The following is a 23,753-nucleotide window of genomic DNA, read 5'->3' on the forward strand; positions in this document are numbered from 1 at the left end:
CTATGCCCCCTAGTTCTGGTTTCACCCGCCAGTGGAAACAACCTGCCTGCATATCTATCCTATCTATTCCCTTCATAATTTTATATGTTTCTATAAGATCCCCCCTCATCCTTCTAAATTCCAACGAGTACAGTCCCAGTCTACTCAACCTCTCCTTGTAATCCAACCCCTTCAGCTCTGGGATTAACCTAGTGAATCTCCTCTGCACACCGTCCAGTGCCAGTACGTACTTTCTCAAGTAAGGAGACCAAACCTGAACACAATATTCCAGGTGTGGCCTCACTAACACCTTACACAATTGCAGCATAACCTCCCTAGTCTTAAACTCCATCCCTCTAGCAATGAAGGACAAAATTCCATTCGCCTTCTTAATCACCTGTTGCACCTGTAAACCAACATTTTGCGACTCATGCACTAGCACACCCAGGTCTCTCTGCACAGCAGCATGTTTTAATATTTTATCATTTAAATAATCCCTTTTGCTGTTATTCCTACCAAAATGGATAACCTCACATTTGTCAACATTGTATTCCATCAGCCAGACCCTAGCCCATTCACTTAGCCTATCCAAATCCCTCTGCAGACTTCCAGTATCCTCTGCACTTTTTGCTTTACCACGCATCTTAGTGTCGTCTGCAAACTTGGACACGTTGCCCTTGGTCCCCAACTCCAAATCATCTATGTAAATTGTGAACAATTGTAGGCCCAACACTGATCCCTGAGGGACACCACTAGCCACTGATTGCCAACCAGAGAAACACCCATTAATCCCCACTCTTTGATTTCTATTAATTAACCAATCCTATATCCATGCTACTACTTTACCCTTAATGCCATGCATCTTTATCTTATGCAGCAACCTTTTGTGTGGCACCTTGTCAAAGGCTTTCTGGAAATCCAGATATACCACATCCATTGGTTCCCCATTATCTACCATACTGGTAATGTGCTCAAAAAATTCCACAAATTAGTTAGGCACGACCTGCCCTTTATGAACCCATGCTGCGTCTGCCCAATGGGACAATTTCCATCCAGATGCCTCGCTATTTCTTCCTTGATGATAGATTCCAGCATCTTCCCTATTACCAAAGTTTAGCTCACTGGCCTATAATTACCCGCTTTCTGCCTACCTCCTTATTTAAACAGTGGTGTCACGTTTGCTAATTTCCAATCCGCCGGGACCACCCCAAAGTCTAGTGAATTTTGGTAAATTATCACTAGTGCATTTGCAATTTCCCTAGCCATCTCTTTTAGCACTCTGGGATGCATTCCATCAGGGCCAGGAGACTTGTCTACCTTTAGCCCCATTAGCTTGTCCATCACTACCTCCTTAGTGATAACAATCCTCTCAAGGTCCTCACCTGTCATAGCCTCATTTCTATCAGTCACTGGCATGTTATTTGTGTCTTCCACTGTGAAGACTGACCCAAAAAACCTGCTCAGTTCCTCAGCCATTTCCTCATCTCCCATTATTAAATCTCCCTTCTCATCCTCTAAAGGACCAATATTTACCTTAGCCGTTCTTTTTTGTTTTATATATTTGTAGAAACTTTTACTATCTGTTTTTATATTCTGAGCAAGTTTACTCTCATAATCTATGGTATGCTGCTATCCCTTCAAGGCATATTACAACATCCCCCTTTATTTTTAAAGATACTTTCCCCCTTCCAAAGTAGTGTAACTATTTACAATGCATATTATGTTTAGTTACCATTACATAAGCTTATGAACTAATGCATCTCTGAAGCCATGAGATAATTTGCTTGTACGCCCATGTCTTGTAACCTTGGGTGTGATTTAACAGAAAAATATCAGTGTTATTTTGGGTGCGTTTGGCGGAGTGTTTCTCGATAGCCATGTTGGCGATTTGTGGACTGTATTCAACGACACTTGGGGCCAAAAATGATCTCCCACGAGATTCTCGACATTACTGGCTCCCTCGCCGTCTGATTCACCTGACTTGTCCCTTAGCTTCTCGCCGCGAACTGGTGGGAGCTGCTTTTAAACGCTCCCTCACCATTCACTCCCAGGCAACACACAAGCATGGCTGCACGCAGATCTGCTCCTCGCTTTGACAATGCCAACCTGGACAGGTTTCTAATGCTGTGGATGAGAGCGGGCCGCCCTGTTCTCCCGAGGGGGTCGGAGGACCAGCTGCAGGGTCAGCAATGCCACCTGGGAGGCAGTGGCAGCGGCTGTCAGTGTGGTCAACTGACCAGGAGAACCGCCGTCCAATGTCGGAAGAAGACCAATGACCTCCATCAAGCTACAAGGCTAAGTTGCCACCCATCTTCTGGCATCAGTTCCGCCTGCCATCACTCAAATTCACAAACTCTCCAACACCCCAGAAATAACTGGCTAACACCTCGCACCCTCCCCACATCCAATCTTCGTGCTTGTTCCTCAGAACCCCGTGGCACCCGCTAGCATAACCCTTCGTGACAAGGTGCAATGCCCACGCATGCCACCTGTTATAGACCCCCCTTAACCCATCAAGCGTGTGGGTCACACTGTCCTCTCTTTGTCCTCGCAGGAGAAGGTAACCCATAATAAGCGGGAAAGGGCCAAGATGGGGGGATGGGATGCCCGAGATCCAAATCCTCACCCGTTATGAGGAACTGGCCCTGGAAATTGCGGGGTTATCCGAGGAGCGAGCAATCACTGACAGTGAGGTGGTCTTCGTCACAGAGGTGAGGATCCACTGCCCCTTCACCCAGATAACCTGTCTCGAGTGAGTTGTTCATCTCAGACAAAATGATCCTTCCCTCTCACTGACCACATGTCCATTCTCTGGCAGGGTCTCCATCTGATGAGGCTGGGCCACCCAGAGTTCCCCCCTCTACCCCCCCCCCCTCACCCCCCACCCAAGAGACCACCTCGAAGGAGAGCTCCGTGGAGACCACCATCGAAGCATCACAGCTATCACACACACCTCGGTGGGCGACCTTAATGGACAAGCTTCTGGGGTGCAATCTGGTGAACACCACAGAGTTGCTAATGCACATCAGTTGGAGGCAGGAACATCCAATGGAGACAGCAGTCAAAGTTCTGCTGAATCCCAGGACTCACTAGATACTGGGTCCCAGTCAGATGCCGAACCTCTGGTCAAGGTTCTCCCAGAGCTCATGCAGATGATTGGACGCAGCCGTGACAATGAGGATGGGGTGTCAGCGACATTCCAGTGATTGCAAAACCGATTGGAGGAGTCCCAAAGGTTTCAGGTGAAGAAGACGATGCCGACGTTGCCCGTCACCGAAGCCAACGGCTAGGTTGGCGACCGCAGTGGGAAAACTGGAGCACAATGTCCGCATCTTGAATGGTGATGTCCAAGGCATGACTGTGGCTGAGGACTTCAACATCATGTCCCAGTCGATGAAGGACATGTCCCAGATTCTGGTGGACATTGTCGAGGCACTCCGGAACATAGCCTCATCACTGAAGAGCGTCACTGAGGGTGTCGAACCCAGACGAGGAGGAACCTCCAGGATGACTCAAAGGTCTCTGGAGTTCACTACAGCTGCCCCTCCGAACCATGGATTAACCCCAGGACGCTACAGCACAGTCAGGGAGGAGAGTGTGCTGGAGGCAAACCCGGGACCTGCAACCATAGAGCTGATGGCGATCGCCAGTTCTTCCGAATCCCTCTCTCCTGACACTGGCAGATCTCAAGGGCAGCGGGCAGAACAGAGTGGCACTGCGACGCCTGTGACATTGGCAAATTGGCTGGGGCCCTCTGGTTCCGGGCCCTCCTGACGATGTCTGCCAAGGGCATCAAAGGCCACAGGGCTCGGAAAGCAGCAGGCTGCCTCCACCTCTGATGTACATGCTGGGCACACACCTACATGTAGCACTAGAAAGATCAAGACGAGTGAGGTACACTGAGTGGGCACTGAGGGGTTCACTATCTGTAGCTCGGGAAATGGAATTGTAAAATGGTCACTATTAAAACATGTAACACCTGATACATGTGAAGCCTGTCACGTCACCCTTCACAGCGAGCCTGCCTGCACCCCAACCCCTCTTGCCCTCCCTTTCCCCCAGGCACAGTGGTACAAGATCAAAAGCCCCAGATGCAGACCCCGTTCAGAGGATGGGTCTAAGAGCGTTGTCAGCAGAAAGGCATGAGTAAGACTTTTGCAGAAACTGCGGAGCATCAGAGCTTTCCTCACAGTGAGTTATCATCGCTCTCTTGCCTTTTATGGTGACCCACTGACCGTTGCCAACCGTCATGTGAGAGTACCTTTAAGAAATGGGTGCTGAAGAAATGTACCTTCAAGAAATGGGTGTTTATCAGTAATGTCAGAGTGTTGGTGGAGCTGGGCTGCCTGTCAGCTTTTTACTTTCGTTTTAGGCTGTTTGCTGCAGGGTGTGTTTTAGTTTCGTTTTTCAGAGCTGGATAGCTGCAGTCACAGCCAGAAGGGGTATTAGTCTCTCTCTCTGTAATCTAAAGGATGTAAATCGATCCTTTAGAACATAGAACATAGAAAATACAGCACAGAACAGGCCCTTCGGCCCACGATGTTGTGCCGAACCTTTGTCCTAGATTAATCATAGATTATCATTGAATTTACAGTGCAGAAGGAAGCCATTCGGCCCCTCGAGTCTGCACCAGCTCCTGGAAAGATTTGGTGATTTAAAACTAATAACTGCTCTCAGTAGTGACTTTAACCTGATCTGCTTCTGTTAAAAGTTCCTTTTTAAGTCTTATGGATATTAAAAGGACAGCTTAAGGATTACTTAGTGTTGTATTCTTTGGAGGGTTGTATTTGAATTAATGGTTGCTAAGATGTTTACTGTATGTTTTAAAAAGGTTAACTTGAGTTCATGGAATAAACATTGTTTTGCTTTAAAAAACACTTTTCCATTTCTGCTGTACCACACCTGTAGAGTGGGCCGTGTGCTCCCCTACCACAATCTAGTAAAGGTTGTGGGTCAGGTGTACTGCATGATACACTTTGTGGTTCTCTAAACCCTGGCCCATAGCACCAACACAGGCACGGGAGGAAGGAGGGAAATGGGAGTAGGGGGGATTTGAGTGGGGGAGGTGGTTTCGCTGAGCCAGGACTATGAGAATCTGGAGACGATGAGGGCCTCCCTGGTCCTCCTGGCATTGTGGACCCTTGCCATTGCCTGATCTCCATGCTCTGGCTCCTCCTCGGGCTCATCCGCCAGTTCTTCCTGGTCCGCCTCCTCAGACAAGGCCTCGTGTCCTTTCTCCTGCTCCTCCTCCTTCAGCACGTTGCCCCATTGCTGTACCAGGTTGTGGAGGGCACAGAAGACCACCACAAAGCGGGAGACCCTCCGGGAGTGTACGGCAGGGCACCACCAGAGCGGTCCAGGCATCGGAACTACATTTTCAGCATGCCGATGCACCGCTCAATGACAGCACGGGTGACAGTATGGGCCTCATTATAACGGGTCCCTGCCTCGATCTCAGGCCTCCGCCCCAGTGTCATCAGCCATGACCTCAGCGGGTCATCCTTGTCCCCCACGAGCCAACGCGTCATCCTGGGGTGGTCCTCCAAGGCACCGGGGATCTCTCTAGTGCTCAGGATGTAGCTGTCATGCATGCTCCCTGGGTAGTGGGCAAACACTCCCTTCTGGCTCCCTCCTCAACCTGATGGGCGGCCGATTTTCAGGCTGTGCGATGGCCCCCTGCCTGTGACGGGTCGCCTCCAGCCAGCATCGCCACTGTTGTCTTCTCCGCTGTTTGCCCGCATCAGCTGCCACCAGCAACGCGAGGGCAGCAGCTGCAGAATCAACACCAGCAAACATTGTTTAATCTGGGAGGAACTGGAGAACGAGAGAGACCGACAATCAGTTAGGGCTTCCATCCTCTCAAATCCCCCAACCTCCCTCATCCTTACACGTCCTGCCTCCTCTCCAGTGAGCCAGTTGTGCTGGCAAACCTTGCCCTGCAAGCTGACTCCCGGCCACATCAGGAGCCCCTAGACCCCAGGCCTCTGCCGGGAACATTGGGGATGCCGTGCTCAGGTGCCCTTCACTGATCCACACACTTATCCTTTGGTGGCAAGACGATCCACAGGGCTGAAGCCCTGCTCTTGAGTGTTTGATTGTTGGTGGTTGCCTCTATGGTGCTGACGCTCCTAGAGTTCAGACATACTGTTCAGGCATCAAAGTTTGCTTGACATTCTATGCACTAATTGTTACAGACACCTGGTCAGCTCTCAACAGAGGATAAGATGCCACAACTTTTTAAAGTTTTAATGGAGTGTGGAAAGATCGATTCGTTCCAGGAATGATTATATAAAAAATAGAGCTTGGTTATTTTATAATTAAACCTTATTAAAACAAAAGAAAACTAAACAATATTTAAACTTTTACTTCAGCCAACACTAACAGATTACATGCAGTTACTTAACCTTAACACACGAGTTCTCATTAAACCACACTGTACATGAAAATGCAGCTCTTGTTCCACTTACACAAACAAAGCACTTTTCTTCTGTTAGGGGCATTCATTCAGAATCTTTCTTCCCAAGTTTGCCTCGGTGGCAACTTTCATGACCTGCCTGGCCGTTTTCCACAGCCTTCTCCTGTTCAAAAACAGCATTTCTCCCTCTCTCGCTCTCTCTCAGCTGTGCCCAGCCCCTCAAATAAATGTTCTCTCCTGAGATGACCAGACTTGAATCCATTATCGTTACCTGAGCTGCCTGATTTCCCATTCCCGTTTCTACAAAGGAACAGAGCTATGCCAATGCCATTCATATGCAACCAACCTTCCATTGGTGGACAAATCGGTCATCAGACTCTGTGAATGGCTCGTGACATATCAAACAAGGTTGTCCCGAATGACAATGGTTCTTGAGTGGATCACCTTGGTTGAACCAGGGTATCCTGCATATTCGCACGAACAAGGTTAAGTCTGAATGGGTCAATGGGTGGGATTCTCCTGCAATCGGCGGGATGGCCCGACGCCGGTGCCAAGATCGGCGCGAACCACTTCGGCGTCGGGCCACCCGGAAGTTGCGGAATCCTCCGCACTGCCGGGGGCTAGGCCAGCAGCAGAGGGGTTGGCGCCGTGCCAACCTGCGCCGAAGGGCCGCCGCGGTCCCGCGTATGTGCAGGACCGCCGGCGTGTTCTGTCACACGCGCAGAACCGCCGGCGTGTTCTTGCACATGCGCAGGTGTTTCTTCTCCGCGCCGGCCATGGCGGAGCCCGACAGAGGCTGTAGATCGGTGGGCCCCGTGGGGTCCCCCCGGAGCCGGATCCCCCCACGCCCCCCCCCCCAGAGGACCCCGCTTGACGGTCGACAAGCCAGGTCCTGCCATGACGGACCATGTCCAATTCACGCCGGCGGGACTGGCCGAAAACGGGCGGCCGCTTGGCCCATCGGGGCCTGAAGAATTACCGGAGGGGCCTCTGGCAACGACCCCCAACCGGTGTGGCATGAATCCCGCCCCGCCTGAAAAATGGCGCCGGTGAATACGGCAGCTGGCGTCGGGGTGGTGGGGCGGGATTCATGCTGCCCCACGGGGATTCTCCGACCCGGCCGGGGAGGGGGGGGGGGGTGGAGAATCCCGCCCTAGGTATCTCAAGTTGTGGGCGTATCCCTCTAACTCTGCTGCAAGCAGCCATTTCCTTCAGTCTGTCTAACTGCTAAAGTGCCTGCTACATCTTGGACCCCATTTCTGAACCCAAGTTCCTAATACCTCATGACACTAATCACCCTCTGAGACATGGCATGTGTGCCCTCGAGGAGGCACTTGAGAGTTGAGGAGCGGGACATGCTAGCAAGGCTAATTCCTCATTTGAAATAGCCTTCAGCTGTGAAGCTGGAGGCTGCTCACAGTTAAAGGGGGTAAAATTGACTTTTAGGTTAGAAGCAGGAAAGACATCTTCGAAAATCATCCTTATCTTGAGGAGTTGGCTTGGCTTTACTTTCCTCTATTTTACTTGGATCGGGGCATATGGCAGCACTGGAATAAATAGAACTGAAAATATTAATCTCCCTCACATGTTGCTGTCACATTTCGGACAGTTGAACACTAATCCTTCATTACGTGCTGCTTGCATCATTAATTGCAGATTGTGGTCATGTTCTGTCTTTGTTCTTCCCACAACCGCAATGCTGTGGGAAATACGGATACATTCTGGCACAATGCATGTAATGTGGTCCATTTAATGTGTTCTTGAAAGAGAACGAGGCTGACAGACAGCCTGAAAGGGAGCCTTTGTAAACCGTATTATCCAAATGTGGTACAAAATGTAATAAGCCCTTGGGACTTCTCTGTGCAGGAGCCATGCTTAGCATCAAACTTCAAGAAGCATTTTGCACCTGCAAATCTTAGATTTAACTCTTCTAATGTAGGTTTGACCTTCAATTTGTCAATGCTGCACTTAGATGGTGGATCAATTGACAGACTTTATTTCTGGGTGGAATTTAAGCAAAACATTTTCAAGTGTCATTTTGAGCGAGTTTGGCTGGCTATTTCCTGTCTGCTTTTTGGGTGACATCCATACGGTATTCAACCACACTTCGTTGTTTCTTTGAGCCTTGGCAGTTTCTCCCCGAGCCAGCCCACACTTTACCGGCCTTGTCACACCCGACTTGTTGATGCGACAAGGCCGTTGAATCTCGCCGCAACACTTGCGACAGCCTCGCATGACGTCGCGATCTGGATCTCGCCCTCACTGGGCATGATCCAGATCAGCATATTTAAATAGGCTGGCAGTGCCAAGGTGCAAGACGGAGAGCCAAGCTGCCACTCCGTCCTGTCCCTGATCACCCAGGGGTCTTCAGTGGCCAGGTGCTCCATTTGTGTGGACCACTACTGAACAGCACCTGGTCGAAGCCTTGCTGGGGAGGCCCTTGGTTCCCAGGCAGCGGGAGAATCCGGCGCATGCATATTTAAATGAGCCTTGCAGCTCATTTAAATATGCAGATCTGGATCTCGTCCATTAAAGCCACAAGATTTCATGGGATTAGAACAAAGAATAATAAACTTTACTACACAAGGTCAAAAGATAAAACAATTTACAATATCTATCTTGTATTCTAATATTCAGCGTTAATATGAGGTGCATATGAATTAAAGGGCAAACTGTGGTCAAACACACCATACAGTACAATACATAGTAAATGTAACCAAGACAGATCTCATGAATTTCTCAGCAAATTTTTCACTTTCGAGTATCAAGCCTCTGAATTCCCTCAAAGTTGATCCAACTTGGACCGCCTCAATGACTTCCAGGATTTCAATCATGCCACTCAAGATTCTGTTCCCCTGGATTTCCGAGCCCGCACTCCAGCTTCAATTTACAATCCCAATTTCAGCCCTCTAATAGTTGGCTAGCTTCACAGAACTGGCACGGGCTTGGATTTCACCGAGCTCTAACCTCCCAGCTACGTCAAGCTAAAAAATGGCTCACATAGATTCCTCTGACCCCTAACCCTTCCAGCACGGAGCTAACCACCTCCTTTGCTCCCCAGGACCACCTCCTTTGCCCAGTGAAGCAGTAGAGGCTCCTTCATTAAATGTTTTTAAGATAAAGATAGATAGTTTTTTGAAGAATAAAGGGATTAAGGGTTATGGTGTTCGGGCCGGAAAGTGGAGCTGAGTCCACAAAAGATCAGCCATGATCTCATTGAATGGTGGAGCAGGCTCGAGGGGCCAGATGGCCTACTCCTGCTCCTAGTTCTTATGTTCTTATGTTCTTATGAGCCCTAACTGCTCAAACGGCTCCTGGCGCTTCTCCTGTGCTTAGAACACACGTTCATTTGTGTTTTTCTCCGACCTCCTTTCCTTCGTTCTGTCCCTCCTGTTCATTTATAATATCCTGCAGTTTCCATCAAGGGGCAATACCCAAAACAATACCAGATTTTTCATTTCCACATGTGTTGCTAAACCTGACGATTATATCCAGCACTTTCTATTTTTATTCATTCAGAGCACCACCATCTGCAGATTTTTATTAGCTTTTCATTTCTAAAATGATCTGACAAATTGGATACTGATCTCAAATAATCCCGGTTGATTGTATGCAGCAAATGCTTGAGACCATTGAGTCTTGTAATTGCTCTTTTAGCGCCTTGCATCTGGTATCAATAAGTGTTTGTCATGTTACACCTACCCTTAGGCCTTTGCAGAATTAATCTAATTTTAATTTTCCTGCAGGGGAATTGATAGGAGAACATACTGCAACTACAGACTTGAATTTTTAATTCATTTGCATGGATTGCCTCTCAACCCTTACCGAGCACTTATGTTTATGCTAGTAAGTAGTCAGCTATTCACAAACAGTAGCTGTAATTTTATAGTTATGGAGAAGTTTGTGTTCAGCCAATTTTTTGTGTCAGAAATTAAGATTAATAAAACAGTATGTTCTGGGATACATGTAGTTCTCATTAAAAAATCCATAATTTGTCATGTTAAAATATATTTACAAATGTAAACCGAATTCCTGTAATTCCATGGAAGGGACAGAGAGTCAACTAAAAGAGTAGCATGGGCTGCACGTTGGCACAGTGGTTAGCACTGCTGCCTCACAGCCCCAGATTCGATTCCCGGCTTGGGTCACTGTCTGTGCGGAGTCTGCACGTTCTACCCGTGTCTGCGTGGGTTTCCTTCGGGTGTTCCCGTTTCCTCCCACAGCCCAAAGATGTGCAGGCTAGGTGGATTGGGCTGTTTAGCACAGGGCTAAATCGCTGGCTTTGAAAGCAGACCAAGGCAGGCCAGCAGCACAGTTCAATTCCCGTAACAGCCTCCCCGAACAGACGCCGGAATGTGGCGACTAGGGGCTTTTCACAGTAACGTCATTGAAGCCTACTTGTGACAATAAGCGATTTTCATTTCATTTCAATTGCCCTTTAGTGTCCAAAATCAGTTAGGTGGGGTTATGGGGATAAGGAGGAGGTGTGGGCTTAAGTAGGGTGCTCTTTCAAAGAGCCGGTGCAGACTTGATGGGCCAAATGGCCTCCTTCTGCGCTGTAAATTCTGTGATCTCTGTGTTGAATTTCCTTAGTTACTCAGAATCAAATGTGTGACAGGGTATGTCATGGAACAGCGGAGAAATCACAAATCCGGATCCCGAGCCAGTCCTAGTATTACCATTACAGAGTTTTCATAGCATCCTGAATGAGGTGTAAAGGGGCGAATGGCAGGCTGGCAAGGAAAGCATTTGAAAAATAGAAGCTCAGCTCAGGAAAATAGATTTGCTATAGCGTGTGAACAATGTGGTTCAGCCTGAGTCAGTGGTTGTGAGGTTCAAGTTGTTTTTCCACAGTACGCACTTTGTTCGTCTCATCAGTGACTTTGTTCTCACTAATCTACCCATCACAGATGTACCTGTCCATGACAGTTTTGTTGTAGTGACCACTGCATAGTCCTTGTGATGACAAAATCCCATCTTCACATTTTAGAAAAATGTGTTCATGGAATGTGGACAGCGCCGGCTGTGCCAGCATTCATTGCCCATCCCTAATTGTCCTTGAGGAGGCAGTTAAGAATCAACTACATTGAACAAAAGAACAAAGAACAAAGAAAAGAACAGCACAGGACCAGGCCCTTCGGCCCTCCAAGCCCGTGCCGATCATGCTGCCCGACTAAACTACAATCTTCTACACTTCCTGGCTCCGTATCCCTCTATTCTCATCCTATTCATGTATTTGTCAAGATGCCCCTTAAACGTCACTATCGTCCCTGCTTCCACCACCTCCTCCAGCAGCGAGTTCCAGGAACCCACTACCCTCTGTGTAAAAAACTTGCCTCGTACATCTCTTCTAAACCTTGCCCCTCTCACCTTAAACCTATGCCCTCTAGTAATTGACCCCGTGGGTCTGGAGTCACATGTAGGCCAGACCAGGTAAGGACGGCAGATTTCCTTCCCTAAAGGACATTAGTGAACCAGATGGGTTCTTACAACATTCAAAAATGCCTTCATTGTCTTCATTAGACTTTTAATTCCAGATTTTTATTGAATTCAAATGTCACCATCTGCAGTGACAGGATTTGAACCTGGGTCCCCAGAGCATTACCCTGGGTCCCTGGTTAACTAGTCCAGGGACAATACCACTACGCCACTGCCTCCCCATAACTGGGTGACTTTATAAGGGAGGTGGTGGCTCAGTGGTATTTTTGCTGGACTAGTAATCGAGAACCCAGGGTTCTAGGTTCAAACCCCACCTTGGCAGATGGTGAAATGTAAACTCAATAAAACATCAGGAATGAATAAAGTTTGATGATGACCATGAAACTATTCTTCGGGTGGCACGGTGATTATCATTGTTGCCTCACAGCGCCAGGGACCCGGGTTCAATTCCAGCCTCGGGGGGGAGTTTGCACATTCTCCCCGTGTCTGCATAGGTTTCCTCCGGGTGCTCCGGCTTCCTCCGACAGTCCAAAGATGTACAGGTTAGGTGGATTGGCCGTGATAAATTGCCTGTAGTGTCCAAAAGGTTAGGCAGGATTGTGGGGTTGCAGGGATAAGGTGGGGGAGTGGGCCTTGGTTGGGTGCTCGTTCGGAGGGTCAGTGTATACTCGATGTGCCAAATGGCCTCCTAGTACACTGTGGGGATTCCATGATGATTCTGTTCTATGGTTCTATGATTCTATGACTTGCTAAGCTGTTTCAGAGGGCATTTAAGAGTCAACCACATTTCTGTGGATCTGGAGTCACTGAGAACATCCTCTGTCAAAGTGCGAGATGGATAGATTCAGAATAGAACTAGCAGTTCAAAACTCCACATCGATATGCTGTGGGCCACTGTTAGCAGCTGAATCCTCATATCAGTCATCATCAGAGTGATGGAAGGTATCATCGACAGTGCTATCAAATGGCATTTACACAACAACAACCAACTCGTCAGTGTTCAGTTTGCTATCCGTCAAGGCCACTCCACTCCAGATCTCATTACAGATTTGGTTCAAACATTAACAAAATAAATAAATCCCCAAAATGAGGTTAGAGCGACTACCCTTGATACCAAGGCAGCATTTGACTGAGTATGGCATCAAAGAACCTCGCAAAATTGAAGTAAATGAGAATCGGGCAAAATTCTTCAGCAGTTGGAGTCATACCTGGTATAAAGGAAAATGGCTGCAGTGTCCCTCAGAGATGTGTCCTACAGCTGCTTCATCAATAATCTTCCCTACAACTAAGTAAGAAGTCTTACAGCACCAGGTTAAAGTCCAACAGGTTTATTTGGAATCACGAGCTTTAGAAGCATAGCCTGGCAAAGGAGCTACGCTCCGAAAGCTAGTGATTCCAAATAAACCTGTTGGACTTTAACCTGGTGTTGTAAGACTTCTTGTGTGCCCACCCCAGTCCAACGCCGGCATCTCCCCATCATGGCTACAACATAAGGTCAGATGTGTGAATGTTTGCTGATGATTGCACAGCATTCAGTACCATTCACTACTCCTCAGAAACTGAAGCAATCCGTGATCACATGCAGCATGACTTGACAACATTCAGGTATGGGATGATAAATGCCAAGTATTATTCATGCCACACAAGTGCAAGGCAATAATCACCCCCAACAAGAGAGCATCTAACCATCTCGCTTTGGATATTCAATGGCACTATCATCGCTGAAGATCTACATCTTGGGTGTTACCAATGACCAGGAACTGAACTGTGTCATAATATCCACTCATGTATATAATGAGATGCAGACAGGCAGTGATTGACACACAGGATGACCAGTAAGCACACAGCACAGTGCAGCCAATCACCAGACAGGACACAACCACTATAAAACCAGAGGGCACTAGGTTTCCCGCTCTCTCGGGACCCAGCCACTGAGACAGTCAGAGGCCACGAGCTAGCAAGTGCAAACACCATGCAGTAGCTAGTAAGTCTGTTCAGGCTACTACAAGGTCTGCAGTCAGTTCAGTATAGTGTCGACCCACAGCTGAATATGTATATCAGTTCTGTTGTTGAATAAAACTGTGTTGGATCTTCTCCAGTGTTGGACGTCTGTTTCTAGTTTCCCTGCATCAAGTGCAGTCCACATCGAACCTACCTGCCTAACACGTCAAACTGGACTATTCGTATGAATGCTGTGGCTACAACATTATGTAAAAGTTGGCAATTCTGCCGTGAATAACTCATCTCATCTCTCCTCAAAGTCTGTCCACCATCTACCAACCACAAATTAGGAGTGTGTAGGAACGGTCTTCACTTGTCTGGATAAGTACAATGCTAACGATGCTCAAGAAGACATCGTCAAAGACAAAGCAACCTGTTCATTATCACCCCATCCACCACAGGTGGGAGGATTCGGGAGAGAGAAGCAGTAAACAGGATGGAAGCAGTGAGTAGAAGGGTTTGGGAGGGAAGTGGCAGGAAGGGTAAGATTGCGAGTGGGATGGAAGCGGCAAACAAGAAGGTCAGCAACAAAGACTAAGTGGGAGAGGAGATGTTCTGAAGAGAAGTGATGAGTGAGGGTATCAGTGAACCATGACATGTGAGCAGCATTAATGACCAAGTGTCAACACTTATCTGAGTGGTGGAAGGGCTGCACAAGCACGTAGCTTAGAGGGAACATAGGTGTTTTTGCATTGTTTGCATTGACCACCTTGACGTCCTTTACACCGAGACAGTTCCCTGTAGAACTAAGTTGACTTTTCTCAAAGGTGGCCTCCATGCGGTTGAGCACAGCACCTAATGAAGGAGCTTGTTTGTGATTTTCTACTGCCAACAAATTCTCCTGATGAACCTCAGCTGTCTTTGATGTGAGTGTTCCAGAACTTTAATGTGGCGTCCAAAGCAGACCCAGGATTCTGTGCCAGACAGCATGGTGGAAAGTACAATCACCTGATGGTTTTACTCTTTAGCTTGGCATCATATCTTTCCAGACACGATCATGCAGTCAGCTGTAAGGATGTGTGCGTGGATATATTCATCAATAGTGACATCCTGGGAGAGTACACTGTCAAGGCGTGAGAATGTTTCTGCAACCTTGTGCCTGGTGTCGGTTAGCCTTGATCCTGAAGACACTGATTGAGACAACAAAGTTTTTGGCAGCACTACAGAAGCTTTTTCCATAATCTGGATATCTTCTTTGCGGTGGACAGTCATCTGCACTCTGAAATGGATGTAGTTTTATTGTTGTGTGGGGTGATCATAAGCTTTAAGTTTAAGCTTAATTGATTTCTGTAGCCATGTGTTCAGAAGTTTCGGTTTCACTTTTAAAAAGTTGCCTGGATGTCTAAGATTGTTTGTATCCATTAATTCTTAATGAGGTTTTGTCACTTTTAAAGTAGGGGAAAACTCTGCTAGTTCATAGCAAGAAGGGGTCCACAAAGACAGCAAAAGTAGCTTTAGTTCAGTTGGTGATTATGCAAGGTGAAGGGAGCAGTTTAAGTCTCTCTTTCTAGTTGGACATGCGAGCAGATTGCTGAGGGAAATAAGTGTAAGAATCTTAGATGAGTTGCTCTCGAGTTAAAGCAACAGTGAATGAATGTCAAGTGAGTTTGGATCTCAAGAGGGATACCAAGTGTTGGCAGTCTACTGGGAGATGGAACTGCAGAGAGCAGGTCCTCAAGGAGAAGGGTCTCCAGAAGACCTTCTAGTCTAAGGAAAAGAACATGAATCTGGAAGAGTTCCTGTTCAGTGAAGTTAAAGGTGAGGAGTTAAAATACAGGGCTGCAAGGTGCAGACCCGGAATAATGTGAGCATGTGAGAAGCCAGAGATCTAAGGGGACCCAAAAGTTGGCGACTCCTAGCTACTGGCCTGTGAAGCAGTGGTGTTCTGTTGACATAGCTGGGTATCTGAGTGAGGGTGTGGAAGACGAAGCTTGAATGCACGTGGCAATCCAGGGAGTGGAACATCGGAGGAGGTTGAAACTCTGAAGCTGGATGCTTGGTGAAGATATCCAAGACAAAGTTTGGGAGAAGATAGCAAGGTGTGTTCTTTGAGAGCAGTGATAGGAAAGCCTTGTGTGAAAGACGCAGTTCCAGTTGGTTCACAGTGTGACAAGACTCTGGCGGTGGGATTTGATGAGACATTTGTAGAAGTTGTTTTGGGTGGCATCTGTCACTTGATTTCGGAGTGTGGTGTGTCTGACCACAGGTTGCCTATTGGTTTACATGGACTGTGTACTTACTGTGAACATTAGAGTATAAGGTAAACTTTGTGACTTGCGTTATCCTTACGAATCTGTAGAAGTCTGTAAAGGCATAGTTAGGGTGAACAATTTGTGCAATATAGTTATTTCCTTGTTTAATAAATGTTTTATTCTTTTGTTAAAAGTTCATCAGTTGACTCCTATGACTGTTCAGAGGCTGCCTCCACGTTTCTGAACAAAAAATAAAAGTTAGGATCAATCAAGCCAGGTTCCACCCTGGGATCTGATTGGTCCAGTAGTAACACCATCTGGGATCGTAACAGCACACAGAAGTTCTTTGATTGCTGCCTCTGTGACTGTGTCGGAGGCATGTAATCTGGAGAGATTGAAGAGCTTCCTTGAATGGAAGCTAATGTTGATGCCTACAGGTTTGTCACTGGTGGCTTTGTTAAGCAACCAAAAAATAATTGAAGAGCTGGGGAGCCACAATTACACCTTATCCTGACACCGGACATCTCAGCACAGGAGAAACATATCCAATCATGCAGGATTTTGTCAAACCTGTTTGAATAGCCGAGCTTGAAACGTAAGAGCCATAGACAAAGTCGATTCACACTGCCGTAAGATTTTGTAGGTCTACGAAGAGCATATATATCGATCCCGATGTTGCTGTCTGCACATTTCTCCCAGTTGTTTTTTGCAAACACCATATTGGCTGTTCCACAATTATCCCTAAAACCAACTGTGATTCTGGAAGGACAGCATTGACAAGACTGCCTCAGTTTAATAGGAACCTATTAAGTATCTTTCCTGGGATTGAGCGAAGACTTATTCCTTGGTACTTGTCACGTACATTTTGGATTCTTCCCAGACCTAGATTTAGATTTATTGTCACGTGCACCGAGCTACAGTGAAAAGTATTGTTCTGCGTACAGTCCAGTTAGAGACACAGACATTGGGTGAAGCATACGGAGTACGGTGCTAACAACAGGAAAGAAGATGTGTAGAGAGATCTATTCAGTCCATAAGAGGGCCATTCAGGAGCCTGGTAACAGTGGCGAAGAAGCTGTTTTTGAATCTGTTAATGAGTGTTCTCAGACTTTTTTCTGGAAGAGGTTGGGAGAGAGAATAACCCTGGTGGGAGGGGTCTTTGATTTCCCAAGGCAGCAGGAAGTGTAGACAGAGTCAATGGATGGGAGGTGGGTTCGCGTGATGGACTGGGCGATGTTCACGATTCTCTGTAGTTTCTTACGGTCTTGGGCAGAGTAGTTGCCATACCAGGCTGTGATGCAGCCAGATACAATGCTTTCTATGGTGCATCTGTAATAATTGGCACGAGTCAATGTGCACATGGCTAATTCCCTTTTTTCCTGAGGACGTAGAGGCACTGTTGTGCTTTCTTGGTCGTTGCGTCGACATGAGTGGACCAAGACAGATTGTTAGTGATGTGCATACCGAGGAATTTGAAGCTGTCAACCATCACCACCTCGGCCCCATTGATGCAGGCAGGAGTGTGTATGACACTTCGCTTCCTGAAGTCGATGGCCAACTCCTTAGCTTTGCTGACATCTAGATGATAATGTTGGAATCCTTGGGATCCTGTGCAACTTTTTCCTGATCCCAGATACTCTTGAAGACAGCTGTAAGTTTGCGAAAAGCTCTTCCAGTTCCAAATCCCTGATGGAAGGCTGTTTGGGCCAGGAGCCTTGCCTTGATTTGTTGATTTGATTACCTCTTCAGTGGAAGGAGCAAGGAACAGGCTCTCTTTATCAGGCAACTGCTCAATTTGATGCAGCGAATCTGCTGAGAATGTCTAGTGAGAACCACAGCAAAAGTCTGACGCCCACTTTCCATGACGGCCACCTAATCAGTGATTAGCTCATTTCTATTAGCTGTCTAAGGGTTATGGTGAACGGGCCATATAAAGTCTTCAGCACATTGTAAGCACCTGCATCATGTCTCTCAGCAAGATGTTGCAGCTCATCAGTTTTTGTATTCTACCAGTCATTCTGCATTTCTCTTAAGAGTATGCTTGACCTTGTGTTTAACATTGTCATAGGTTTTATGCATGGTTGTTGACTGGGGCTGCTTGCTTGGCGAGAGCTGTTACTGTCTGAGAATACAGGAGATGTTTTCACTATTCTCATTATTGGTCAAAACCCTAGTGAAACAGGTGAGTTTCAGTGAAATGTTCTTCTGGGGGCTGCTCCTCCAACCAGCCATTTCTCTCCTGCTTTTGCTTCTGACAGGCAGACTAGTGAGCGAAGCATTGGTGAGGCTGGAGCCCCGGGAGCCTGACCCGAAGCCCAGGGATGGGGGTTCAAGTCAAGGCCCAGGAGGCTGAAATCACAGCTCCAGGGTCCCTGGTTTGATTCCTGGGTCACTGTCTGTGCGGAGTCTGCACGTTTTCCCAGTCTCTGCGTGGGTTCCCCCCGGGTGCTCCGGTTTTCTCCCACAGTCCAAAGATTAGGTTAGGTGGATTGGCCACGCTAAATTGCCCTTGGTGTCCAAAAAAGGTTAGCTGGGGTTACTGGGTTACGGGGATAGGGTGGAGGGGTTACTGGGTTACGGGGATAGGGTGGAGGTGAGGATGCTCTTCCAAGAGCCGATGCAGACTCGATGGGCCAAATGGCCTCCTTCTGCATTGTAAATTTTATGATGATCATGTTGGGGCCCATGAGGCCGAGGGTGAGTCGAGGCCAGGAAGTCTCTCATTGACACACTGATCCACTCCTCCATCACGTCCAACTCCTCATACCCTTCCCATGCAATCGCAGAAGGTGTAACACCTGCCCCTTTACCTCCTCACTCCTCACCATTTAAGGCTCCAAACTTTCCTTTTAGGTGAAGCTACATTTCACGGGCACCTCCTTCAATTTAGCCTGCTGCTACTCCAGATGCGGTTTCCTCTTCATTGGGAAGATTAAACGTAGGCTGGGCGACCACTTTGCGGAACACCTTCGCTCAGTCCGTCTCCAAGCTTCCAGTCGTTTGCCATTCCAATTCAGCATCTCGCTGTCCTGCCCACATGTCCGTCCTTGGCCTGCTGCATTGCTCCAGTATAACCCAACCCAAACTGGAGGAGCAGCATCACGTCTTCCCATTACAGCCATGAGGACTCAACGCTGAGTTCAACGACTTTAGACTGTGACCTTTCTCCTCCATCTTTCCCTCTTCTTGTATCCCAAATGTTTTTTTTGTTGCGATGCAAAAACCTTCCCTCCCCCACCGGGCCATCTGTCACTTGTTCTTACACTTTGCTACATCTTTGTTAAAATCTCTCCCTACTTCAACTAATCATTGTTCCTGCTGTCAAACCCCCTCTTGTATATACTCACGATTTTTCCTCCCTTCAGTTCTGAAGAAGGGTCATGCTGACTCGAAACATTAACTCTGTTTTCTCTCTCTCCCAATGCTGTCAGACTGGTTGAGTTTTTCCAGCTTTCTCTATTTTTGTCTTAGATTTTGGGTGTTGCCAGGTTGTCTTGTATTTTTCTTTCAGGTGGAACTTCTCTAATTTACTTTTATTTTATTCCCCATTTTGAGTGGAATATTTAACAACATTGATATTTTGTAGGACAGCGCGTTCTCCACTATAATCAGTAAATAGTAAGTTTTCAGTTTTGATCAAATCGTTTCAGAGGCCAAACTGGGAGGAACAATAAAACCACTGGTCTAAAGGAATCAACACATCCGTTTTATTGTAGGTCGCATTAGGTTCATCCAAAATCACCTCACCTCTTGCAGCACCCAAATCCATTGAACACCCTGAATTTATCTGTTTAAATATTGAGAGGGGTTGACTTAATTCTGGAAAACAAAATTCGGAGACACTTTTCTGACAAGTCAAGCAGATAAAGAATTTGCTCACTTCTAGTTTCGAATGTTTGGATTTCATAGATATTTCTAATCATCTAAGTTTCAATTTTGAAGAACACGTTTCCCTGAACCCAAGATAAACTTAAAGTCAAATTCTGAATGTATTTAGAATGTAATTGTATTTGGAATATCCTGACATGATTGTAACTGGAATCAATTAAATAGTCCTCCTTTCTCTCTTATCGACTTAGACTACATTGTCCATACTGTGGTTTATCCTGTTTTCCTATATCATCCTTCGTTGCTACCAAAATTGGCGTGACAAAAGATTGAAAACGTTATCATCTGTCGAACCAATGGTCTTGCCGGCTCGCTCAGGTATGTAACGCCAACTTGTTTACACAATGGGTGGAGCACAGGGAAGAGTGAATACATTTGACACAGAGATCATTTTCATTCTCCTATTTTGATTTTCACCTCAGAGTCTCACAGCTTTTTGCAGTTGACCTCCAGGTCTTTTGCCAGCTCGGCCCTGACCACCAGCCTCCACCCTGCTCTCAACACAGAGCTACAGATGAGTGGTGTGGCAGCGTGGTTCCTTCAAGGAGCGAGCTCCCACGGGCCAAGAACAAAGAACAAAGAACAAAGAAAAGTACAGCACAGGAACAGGCCCTTCGGCCCTCCAAGCCTGTGCCAACCATGCTGCCTGTCTAAACTACAATCTTTTACACTTCCTGGGTCCGTATCCCTCTATTCCCACCCTATTCATGTATATGTCAAGATGCCCCTTAAATGTTACTATTGTCCCTGCTTCCACCACCTCCTCCGGCAGCGAGTTCCAGGCACCCACTACCCTCTGTGTGAAAAACTTGCCTCGTACATCTACTCTAAATTTTGCCCCTTGCACCTTAAATCTATGCCCCCTAGTAATTGACCCCTCTACCCTGGGGAAACGACTCTGACTATCCACTCTGTCCATGCCCCTCATAATTTTGTAGACCTCTATCAGGTCGCCCCTCCACCTCCGTCGTTCCAGTGAGAACAAACCGAGTTTATTCAACCGCTCCTCATAGCTAATTTGACCTGCTCATGACCTGCTCGGGGCCTATTGTGTGAGAGGGGGCAGTACAAAGAACACTACCCACAGGTCACTCTCATATACCTCCCAACAACTGGGGAATGAACAGGAAAAATGAATATAAGACTTACTTTAAATGGAGGAAACGCAACACTAATTCCAGTTTTAATCTGACTTGTTATCCCTAATTATGACATGCTCTTGATGTCTTATTAATCGATTGCCATACAAGTAATTATTTTTCAATTTTAATTGACATGGCTTTTTTCATTCTGTTAATATGTGTTCACGTTGCTGACCTCATTCCAGGAGAATCTGATGTCCTTTATGTGCACACTGCAAGTGATTTGCAACCAACATCCTCCTCCTCAAGTACTTCTATCCATTCAGCATCTGCCTTATTCGCCTCTTCCTATAACATGCATCGTCACAGCACTCTCCGACATCCAAATGTGATCCTAAAGTCTCATTATTGAAGTAGGTATTCTATTGGTGGCAACCTTTTGCAGTTTTACTTGCGTTTTTAGGATTTAAGTTAAAGCTACACTGAACAAATTATTCCATTAAATCTATTGTGTTTGTTAATGACTTTTAGTGGCAATTCAGTTTTGTAATTCTCAATTGACTGCCCAATGGACATCATGTAGGGCAGCACAGTAGCACAAGTGGATAGCACTGTGGCCTCACAGCGCCAGGGTCCCTGGTTCGATTCCCTGCTGGGTCACTGTCTGTGCTGAGTCTGCACGTACCCCCCGTGTGTGCGGGGGTTTCCTCCGGGTGCTCCGGTTTCCTCCCACAGCCCAAAGACATGCAGGTTAGGTGGATTGGCCGTGATAAATTGCTCTTAGTGACCAAAAAGGTTAGGAGGGGTTATTTGGTTACGGGGATACGAGGATAAGGTGGAAGTGAGGGCTTAAGTGGGTTGGTGCAGACTCAATGGGCCGAATGGCCTCCTTCTGCACTGTATGTTTTATATACAGCATATAATCCTCTCAAGTTTAACATTGAGATCCATCTATATCGTATTGACCCTGAACTGGCCATTTTGTTATGCCTGACGAATTTGATTGAATTTCCTGGAGAAGCGACTAAAGCAGTGACCTGGAAATATCTATGGATGTTAGGCATTTAATAAGATTTTTAGATGAGACAACTAGCTAAAGTTGAAGCTCATAGAATTGCCGGAGCTTTATTGATCACGTTAGAAAATTGGTGGCGTACGAGCCAAATAAATTGGTGTAGTATGAGTAGGAATAATGGACAGGCCCTCTAATTGGCAGAACGTGACTAAATGTCTGCTGGAAGGATCTGCCTTGAGGTCTGAACTATTCACTGTATTCATAAATGACATAGGTGATGCAGCACAAAGACACATATCCGCATTTTCTCAAGATACAAAGATCGGCTGTATTGTAGGAAGTGTAGATGGAAGCATAAAGTTGCAAAGAGATATTGATAGATTTAAATGAATGGTCAAAACTGTGGCAAATGTCTTTCAAGGTAGGTAAATGCGAAGTTATCCACTTTGGACCTAAAATGATAGAACTGGGTAATTCCTAAATGGCGAGAAGCTAGAAACAGTTGATATTAAAGGGATTTAAGGGTCTAGCTCGACATATCATTAAAATGACAAACTGGTACAGAAAATAGTCAAAAGGACGAGTGGCATTGTAGTCAGATACAGAGGACGAGAACACAAAGGGGAAGAAGTCATGCTTCAATTGTGCAAATCCCTAGTTGGACCACACTTGTGCACAGTTCTGTGCAGCACACTAAGTGTCTGAGTTGGTTTCTGAGGGTGAGAGTGAGCGATAGCATTACTTCGTCAAAACTATATTAATGCTCTGCCAGCTCGTTTCCTTCTACCATTGCTGGCTATCTAATAAGAGAAAAATACAAAGGTAGGGCTATGCTGGGTGGGGGGAGCAAGAATAAGATGCAACTTACACCAACAACTTAGAAATCAGAAGGGATTGTAGGATGAGAGAGAGAAGTGGGATGCAGAAGAGTGGATTAGGGGAGAGCACACCGCCATCTTTAATGTTTCAACCCAACTGGTGACCACAGTCATGGTTGCTCCAGTTACCACTGTCGTCTCTATGGGTTAAAGACATGTAGCTATGTCCGTCCCCCTCCAATGAGGCACTGTTTTATCAAAGTACACTCCACCTTATCTTGCAAGAAAGGGGAAAGTGTCACTGAGTTTGATGCAATATGGAGTTGAGATTACCATGGTTGAATAGCTGGCAGTGTTTAAACTTTGACATGTGCCTATGAGGTTTGCAGTAGGGCTAGGTGTGTGAGGGTAAGGTAAGTCATAAATGTTGGTTGGTGCATGATTGGGAGCTTGGTGCATTGGGCACTTTATGAGGCTGATGTTGCAGTTGGTGGAATTTGGCATTTGAAGATATAGTTACTGACCTTGACCATTCACGTGACATTATTGACCTTGCGACACTGCATTCGGGCCTTGGGGTTTGACTCCTATCATTGACTACTGCCTCGATTGGCTTCTGAACCTGTGTCAGCAGGGCCACCGTGCACGCTGTGGATTGAGGACCTTTCTCCTTCTGTGTACCTGATGCATCAAAGCATCCAGAGCAGCATCAGAGAATCATGGTGTGCCATAGTTCACTATTCTCACACTCACTCTCGTCCACAGCCAGTTCCAGCTCGTTAAAAAGTACAGGCTAGCTTTAAGTCAGGAAATAAAGGGTAAGACTTCAGTGAGGAGAGCGGGGATAAAGACCGGCACAGAGGCACAGTGGTTAGCACTGCTGCCTCACAGTTCCAGTGACCTGGGTTCAATTCCAGCCTTGGG

General features: G+C 46.7%; 1 protein-coding gene across 1 annotated transcript in view; it reads left to right on the forward strand.

The window, feature by feature from the left end:
- LOC140402242 (cation channel sperm-associated auxiliary subunit gamma-like) overlaps nt 1-23,753 on the forward strand; it is a 317,982-nt gene that overhangs the window by 281,037 nt on the left and 13,192 nt on the right. The window contains exons 28-30 of the mRNA XM_072489871.1: nt 10,141-10,240; nt 20,106-20,232; nt 21,242-21,409. Coding sequence (XP_072345972.1) covers nt 10,141-10,240; nt 20,106-20,232; nt 21,242-21,408 — 394 coding nt within the window. The 3' untranslated portion in view covers nt 21,409. The remainder of the gene's footprint in view (nt 1-10,140; nt 10,241-20,105; nt 20,233-21,241; nt 21,410-23,753) is intronic.

Source organism: Scyliorhinus torazame, chromosome 25, assembly GCF_047496885.1.
Source record: "Scyliorhinus torazame isolate Kashiwa2021f chromosome 25, sScyTor2.1, whole genome shotgun sequence".
Taxonomy (NCBI): domain Eukaryota; kingdom Metazoa; phylum Chordata; class Chondrichthyes; order Carcharhiniformes; family Scyliorhinidae; genus Scyliorhinus; species Scyliorhinus torazame.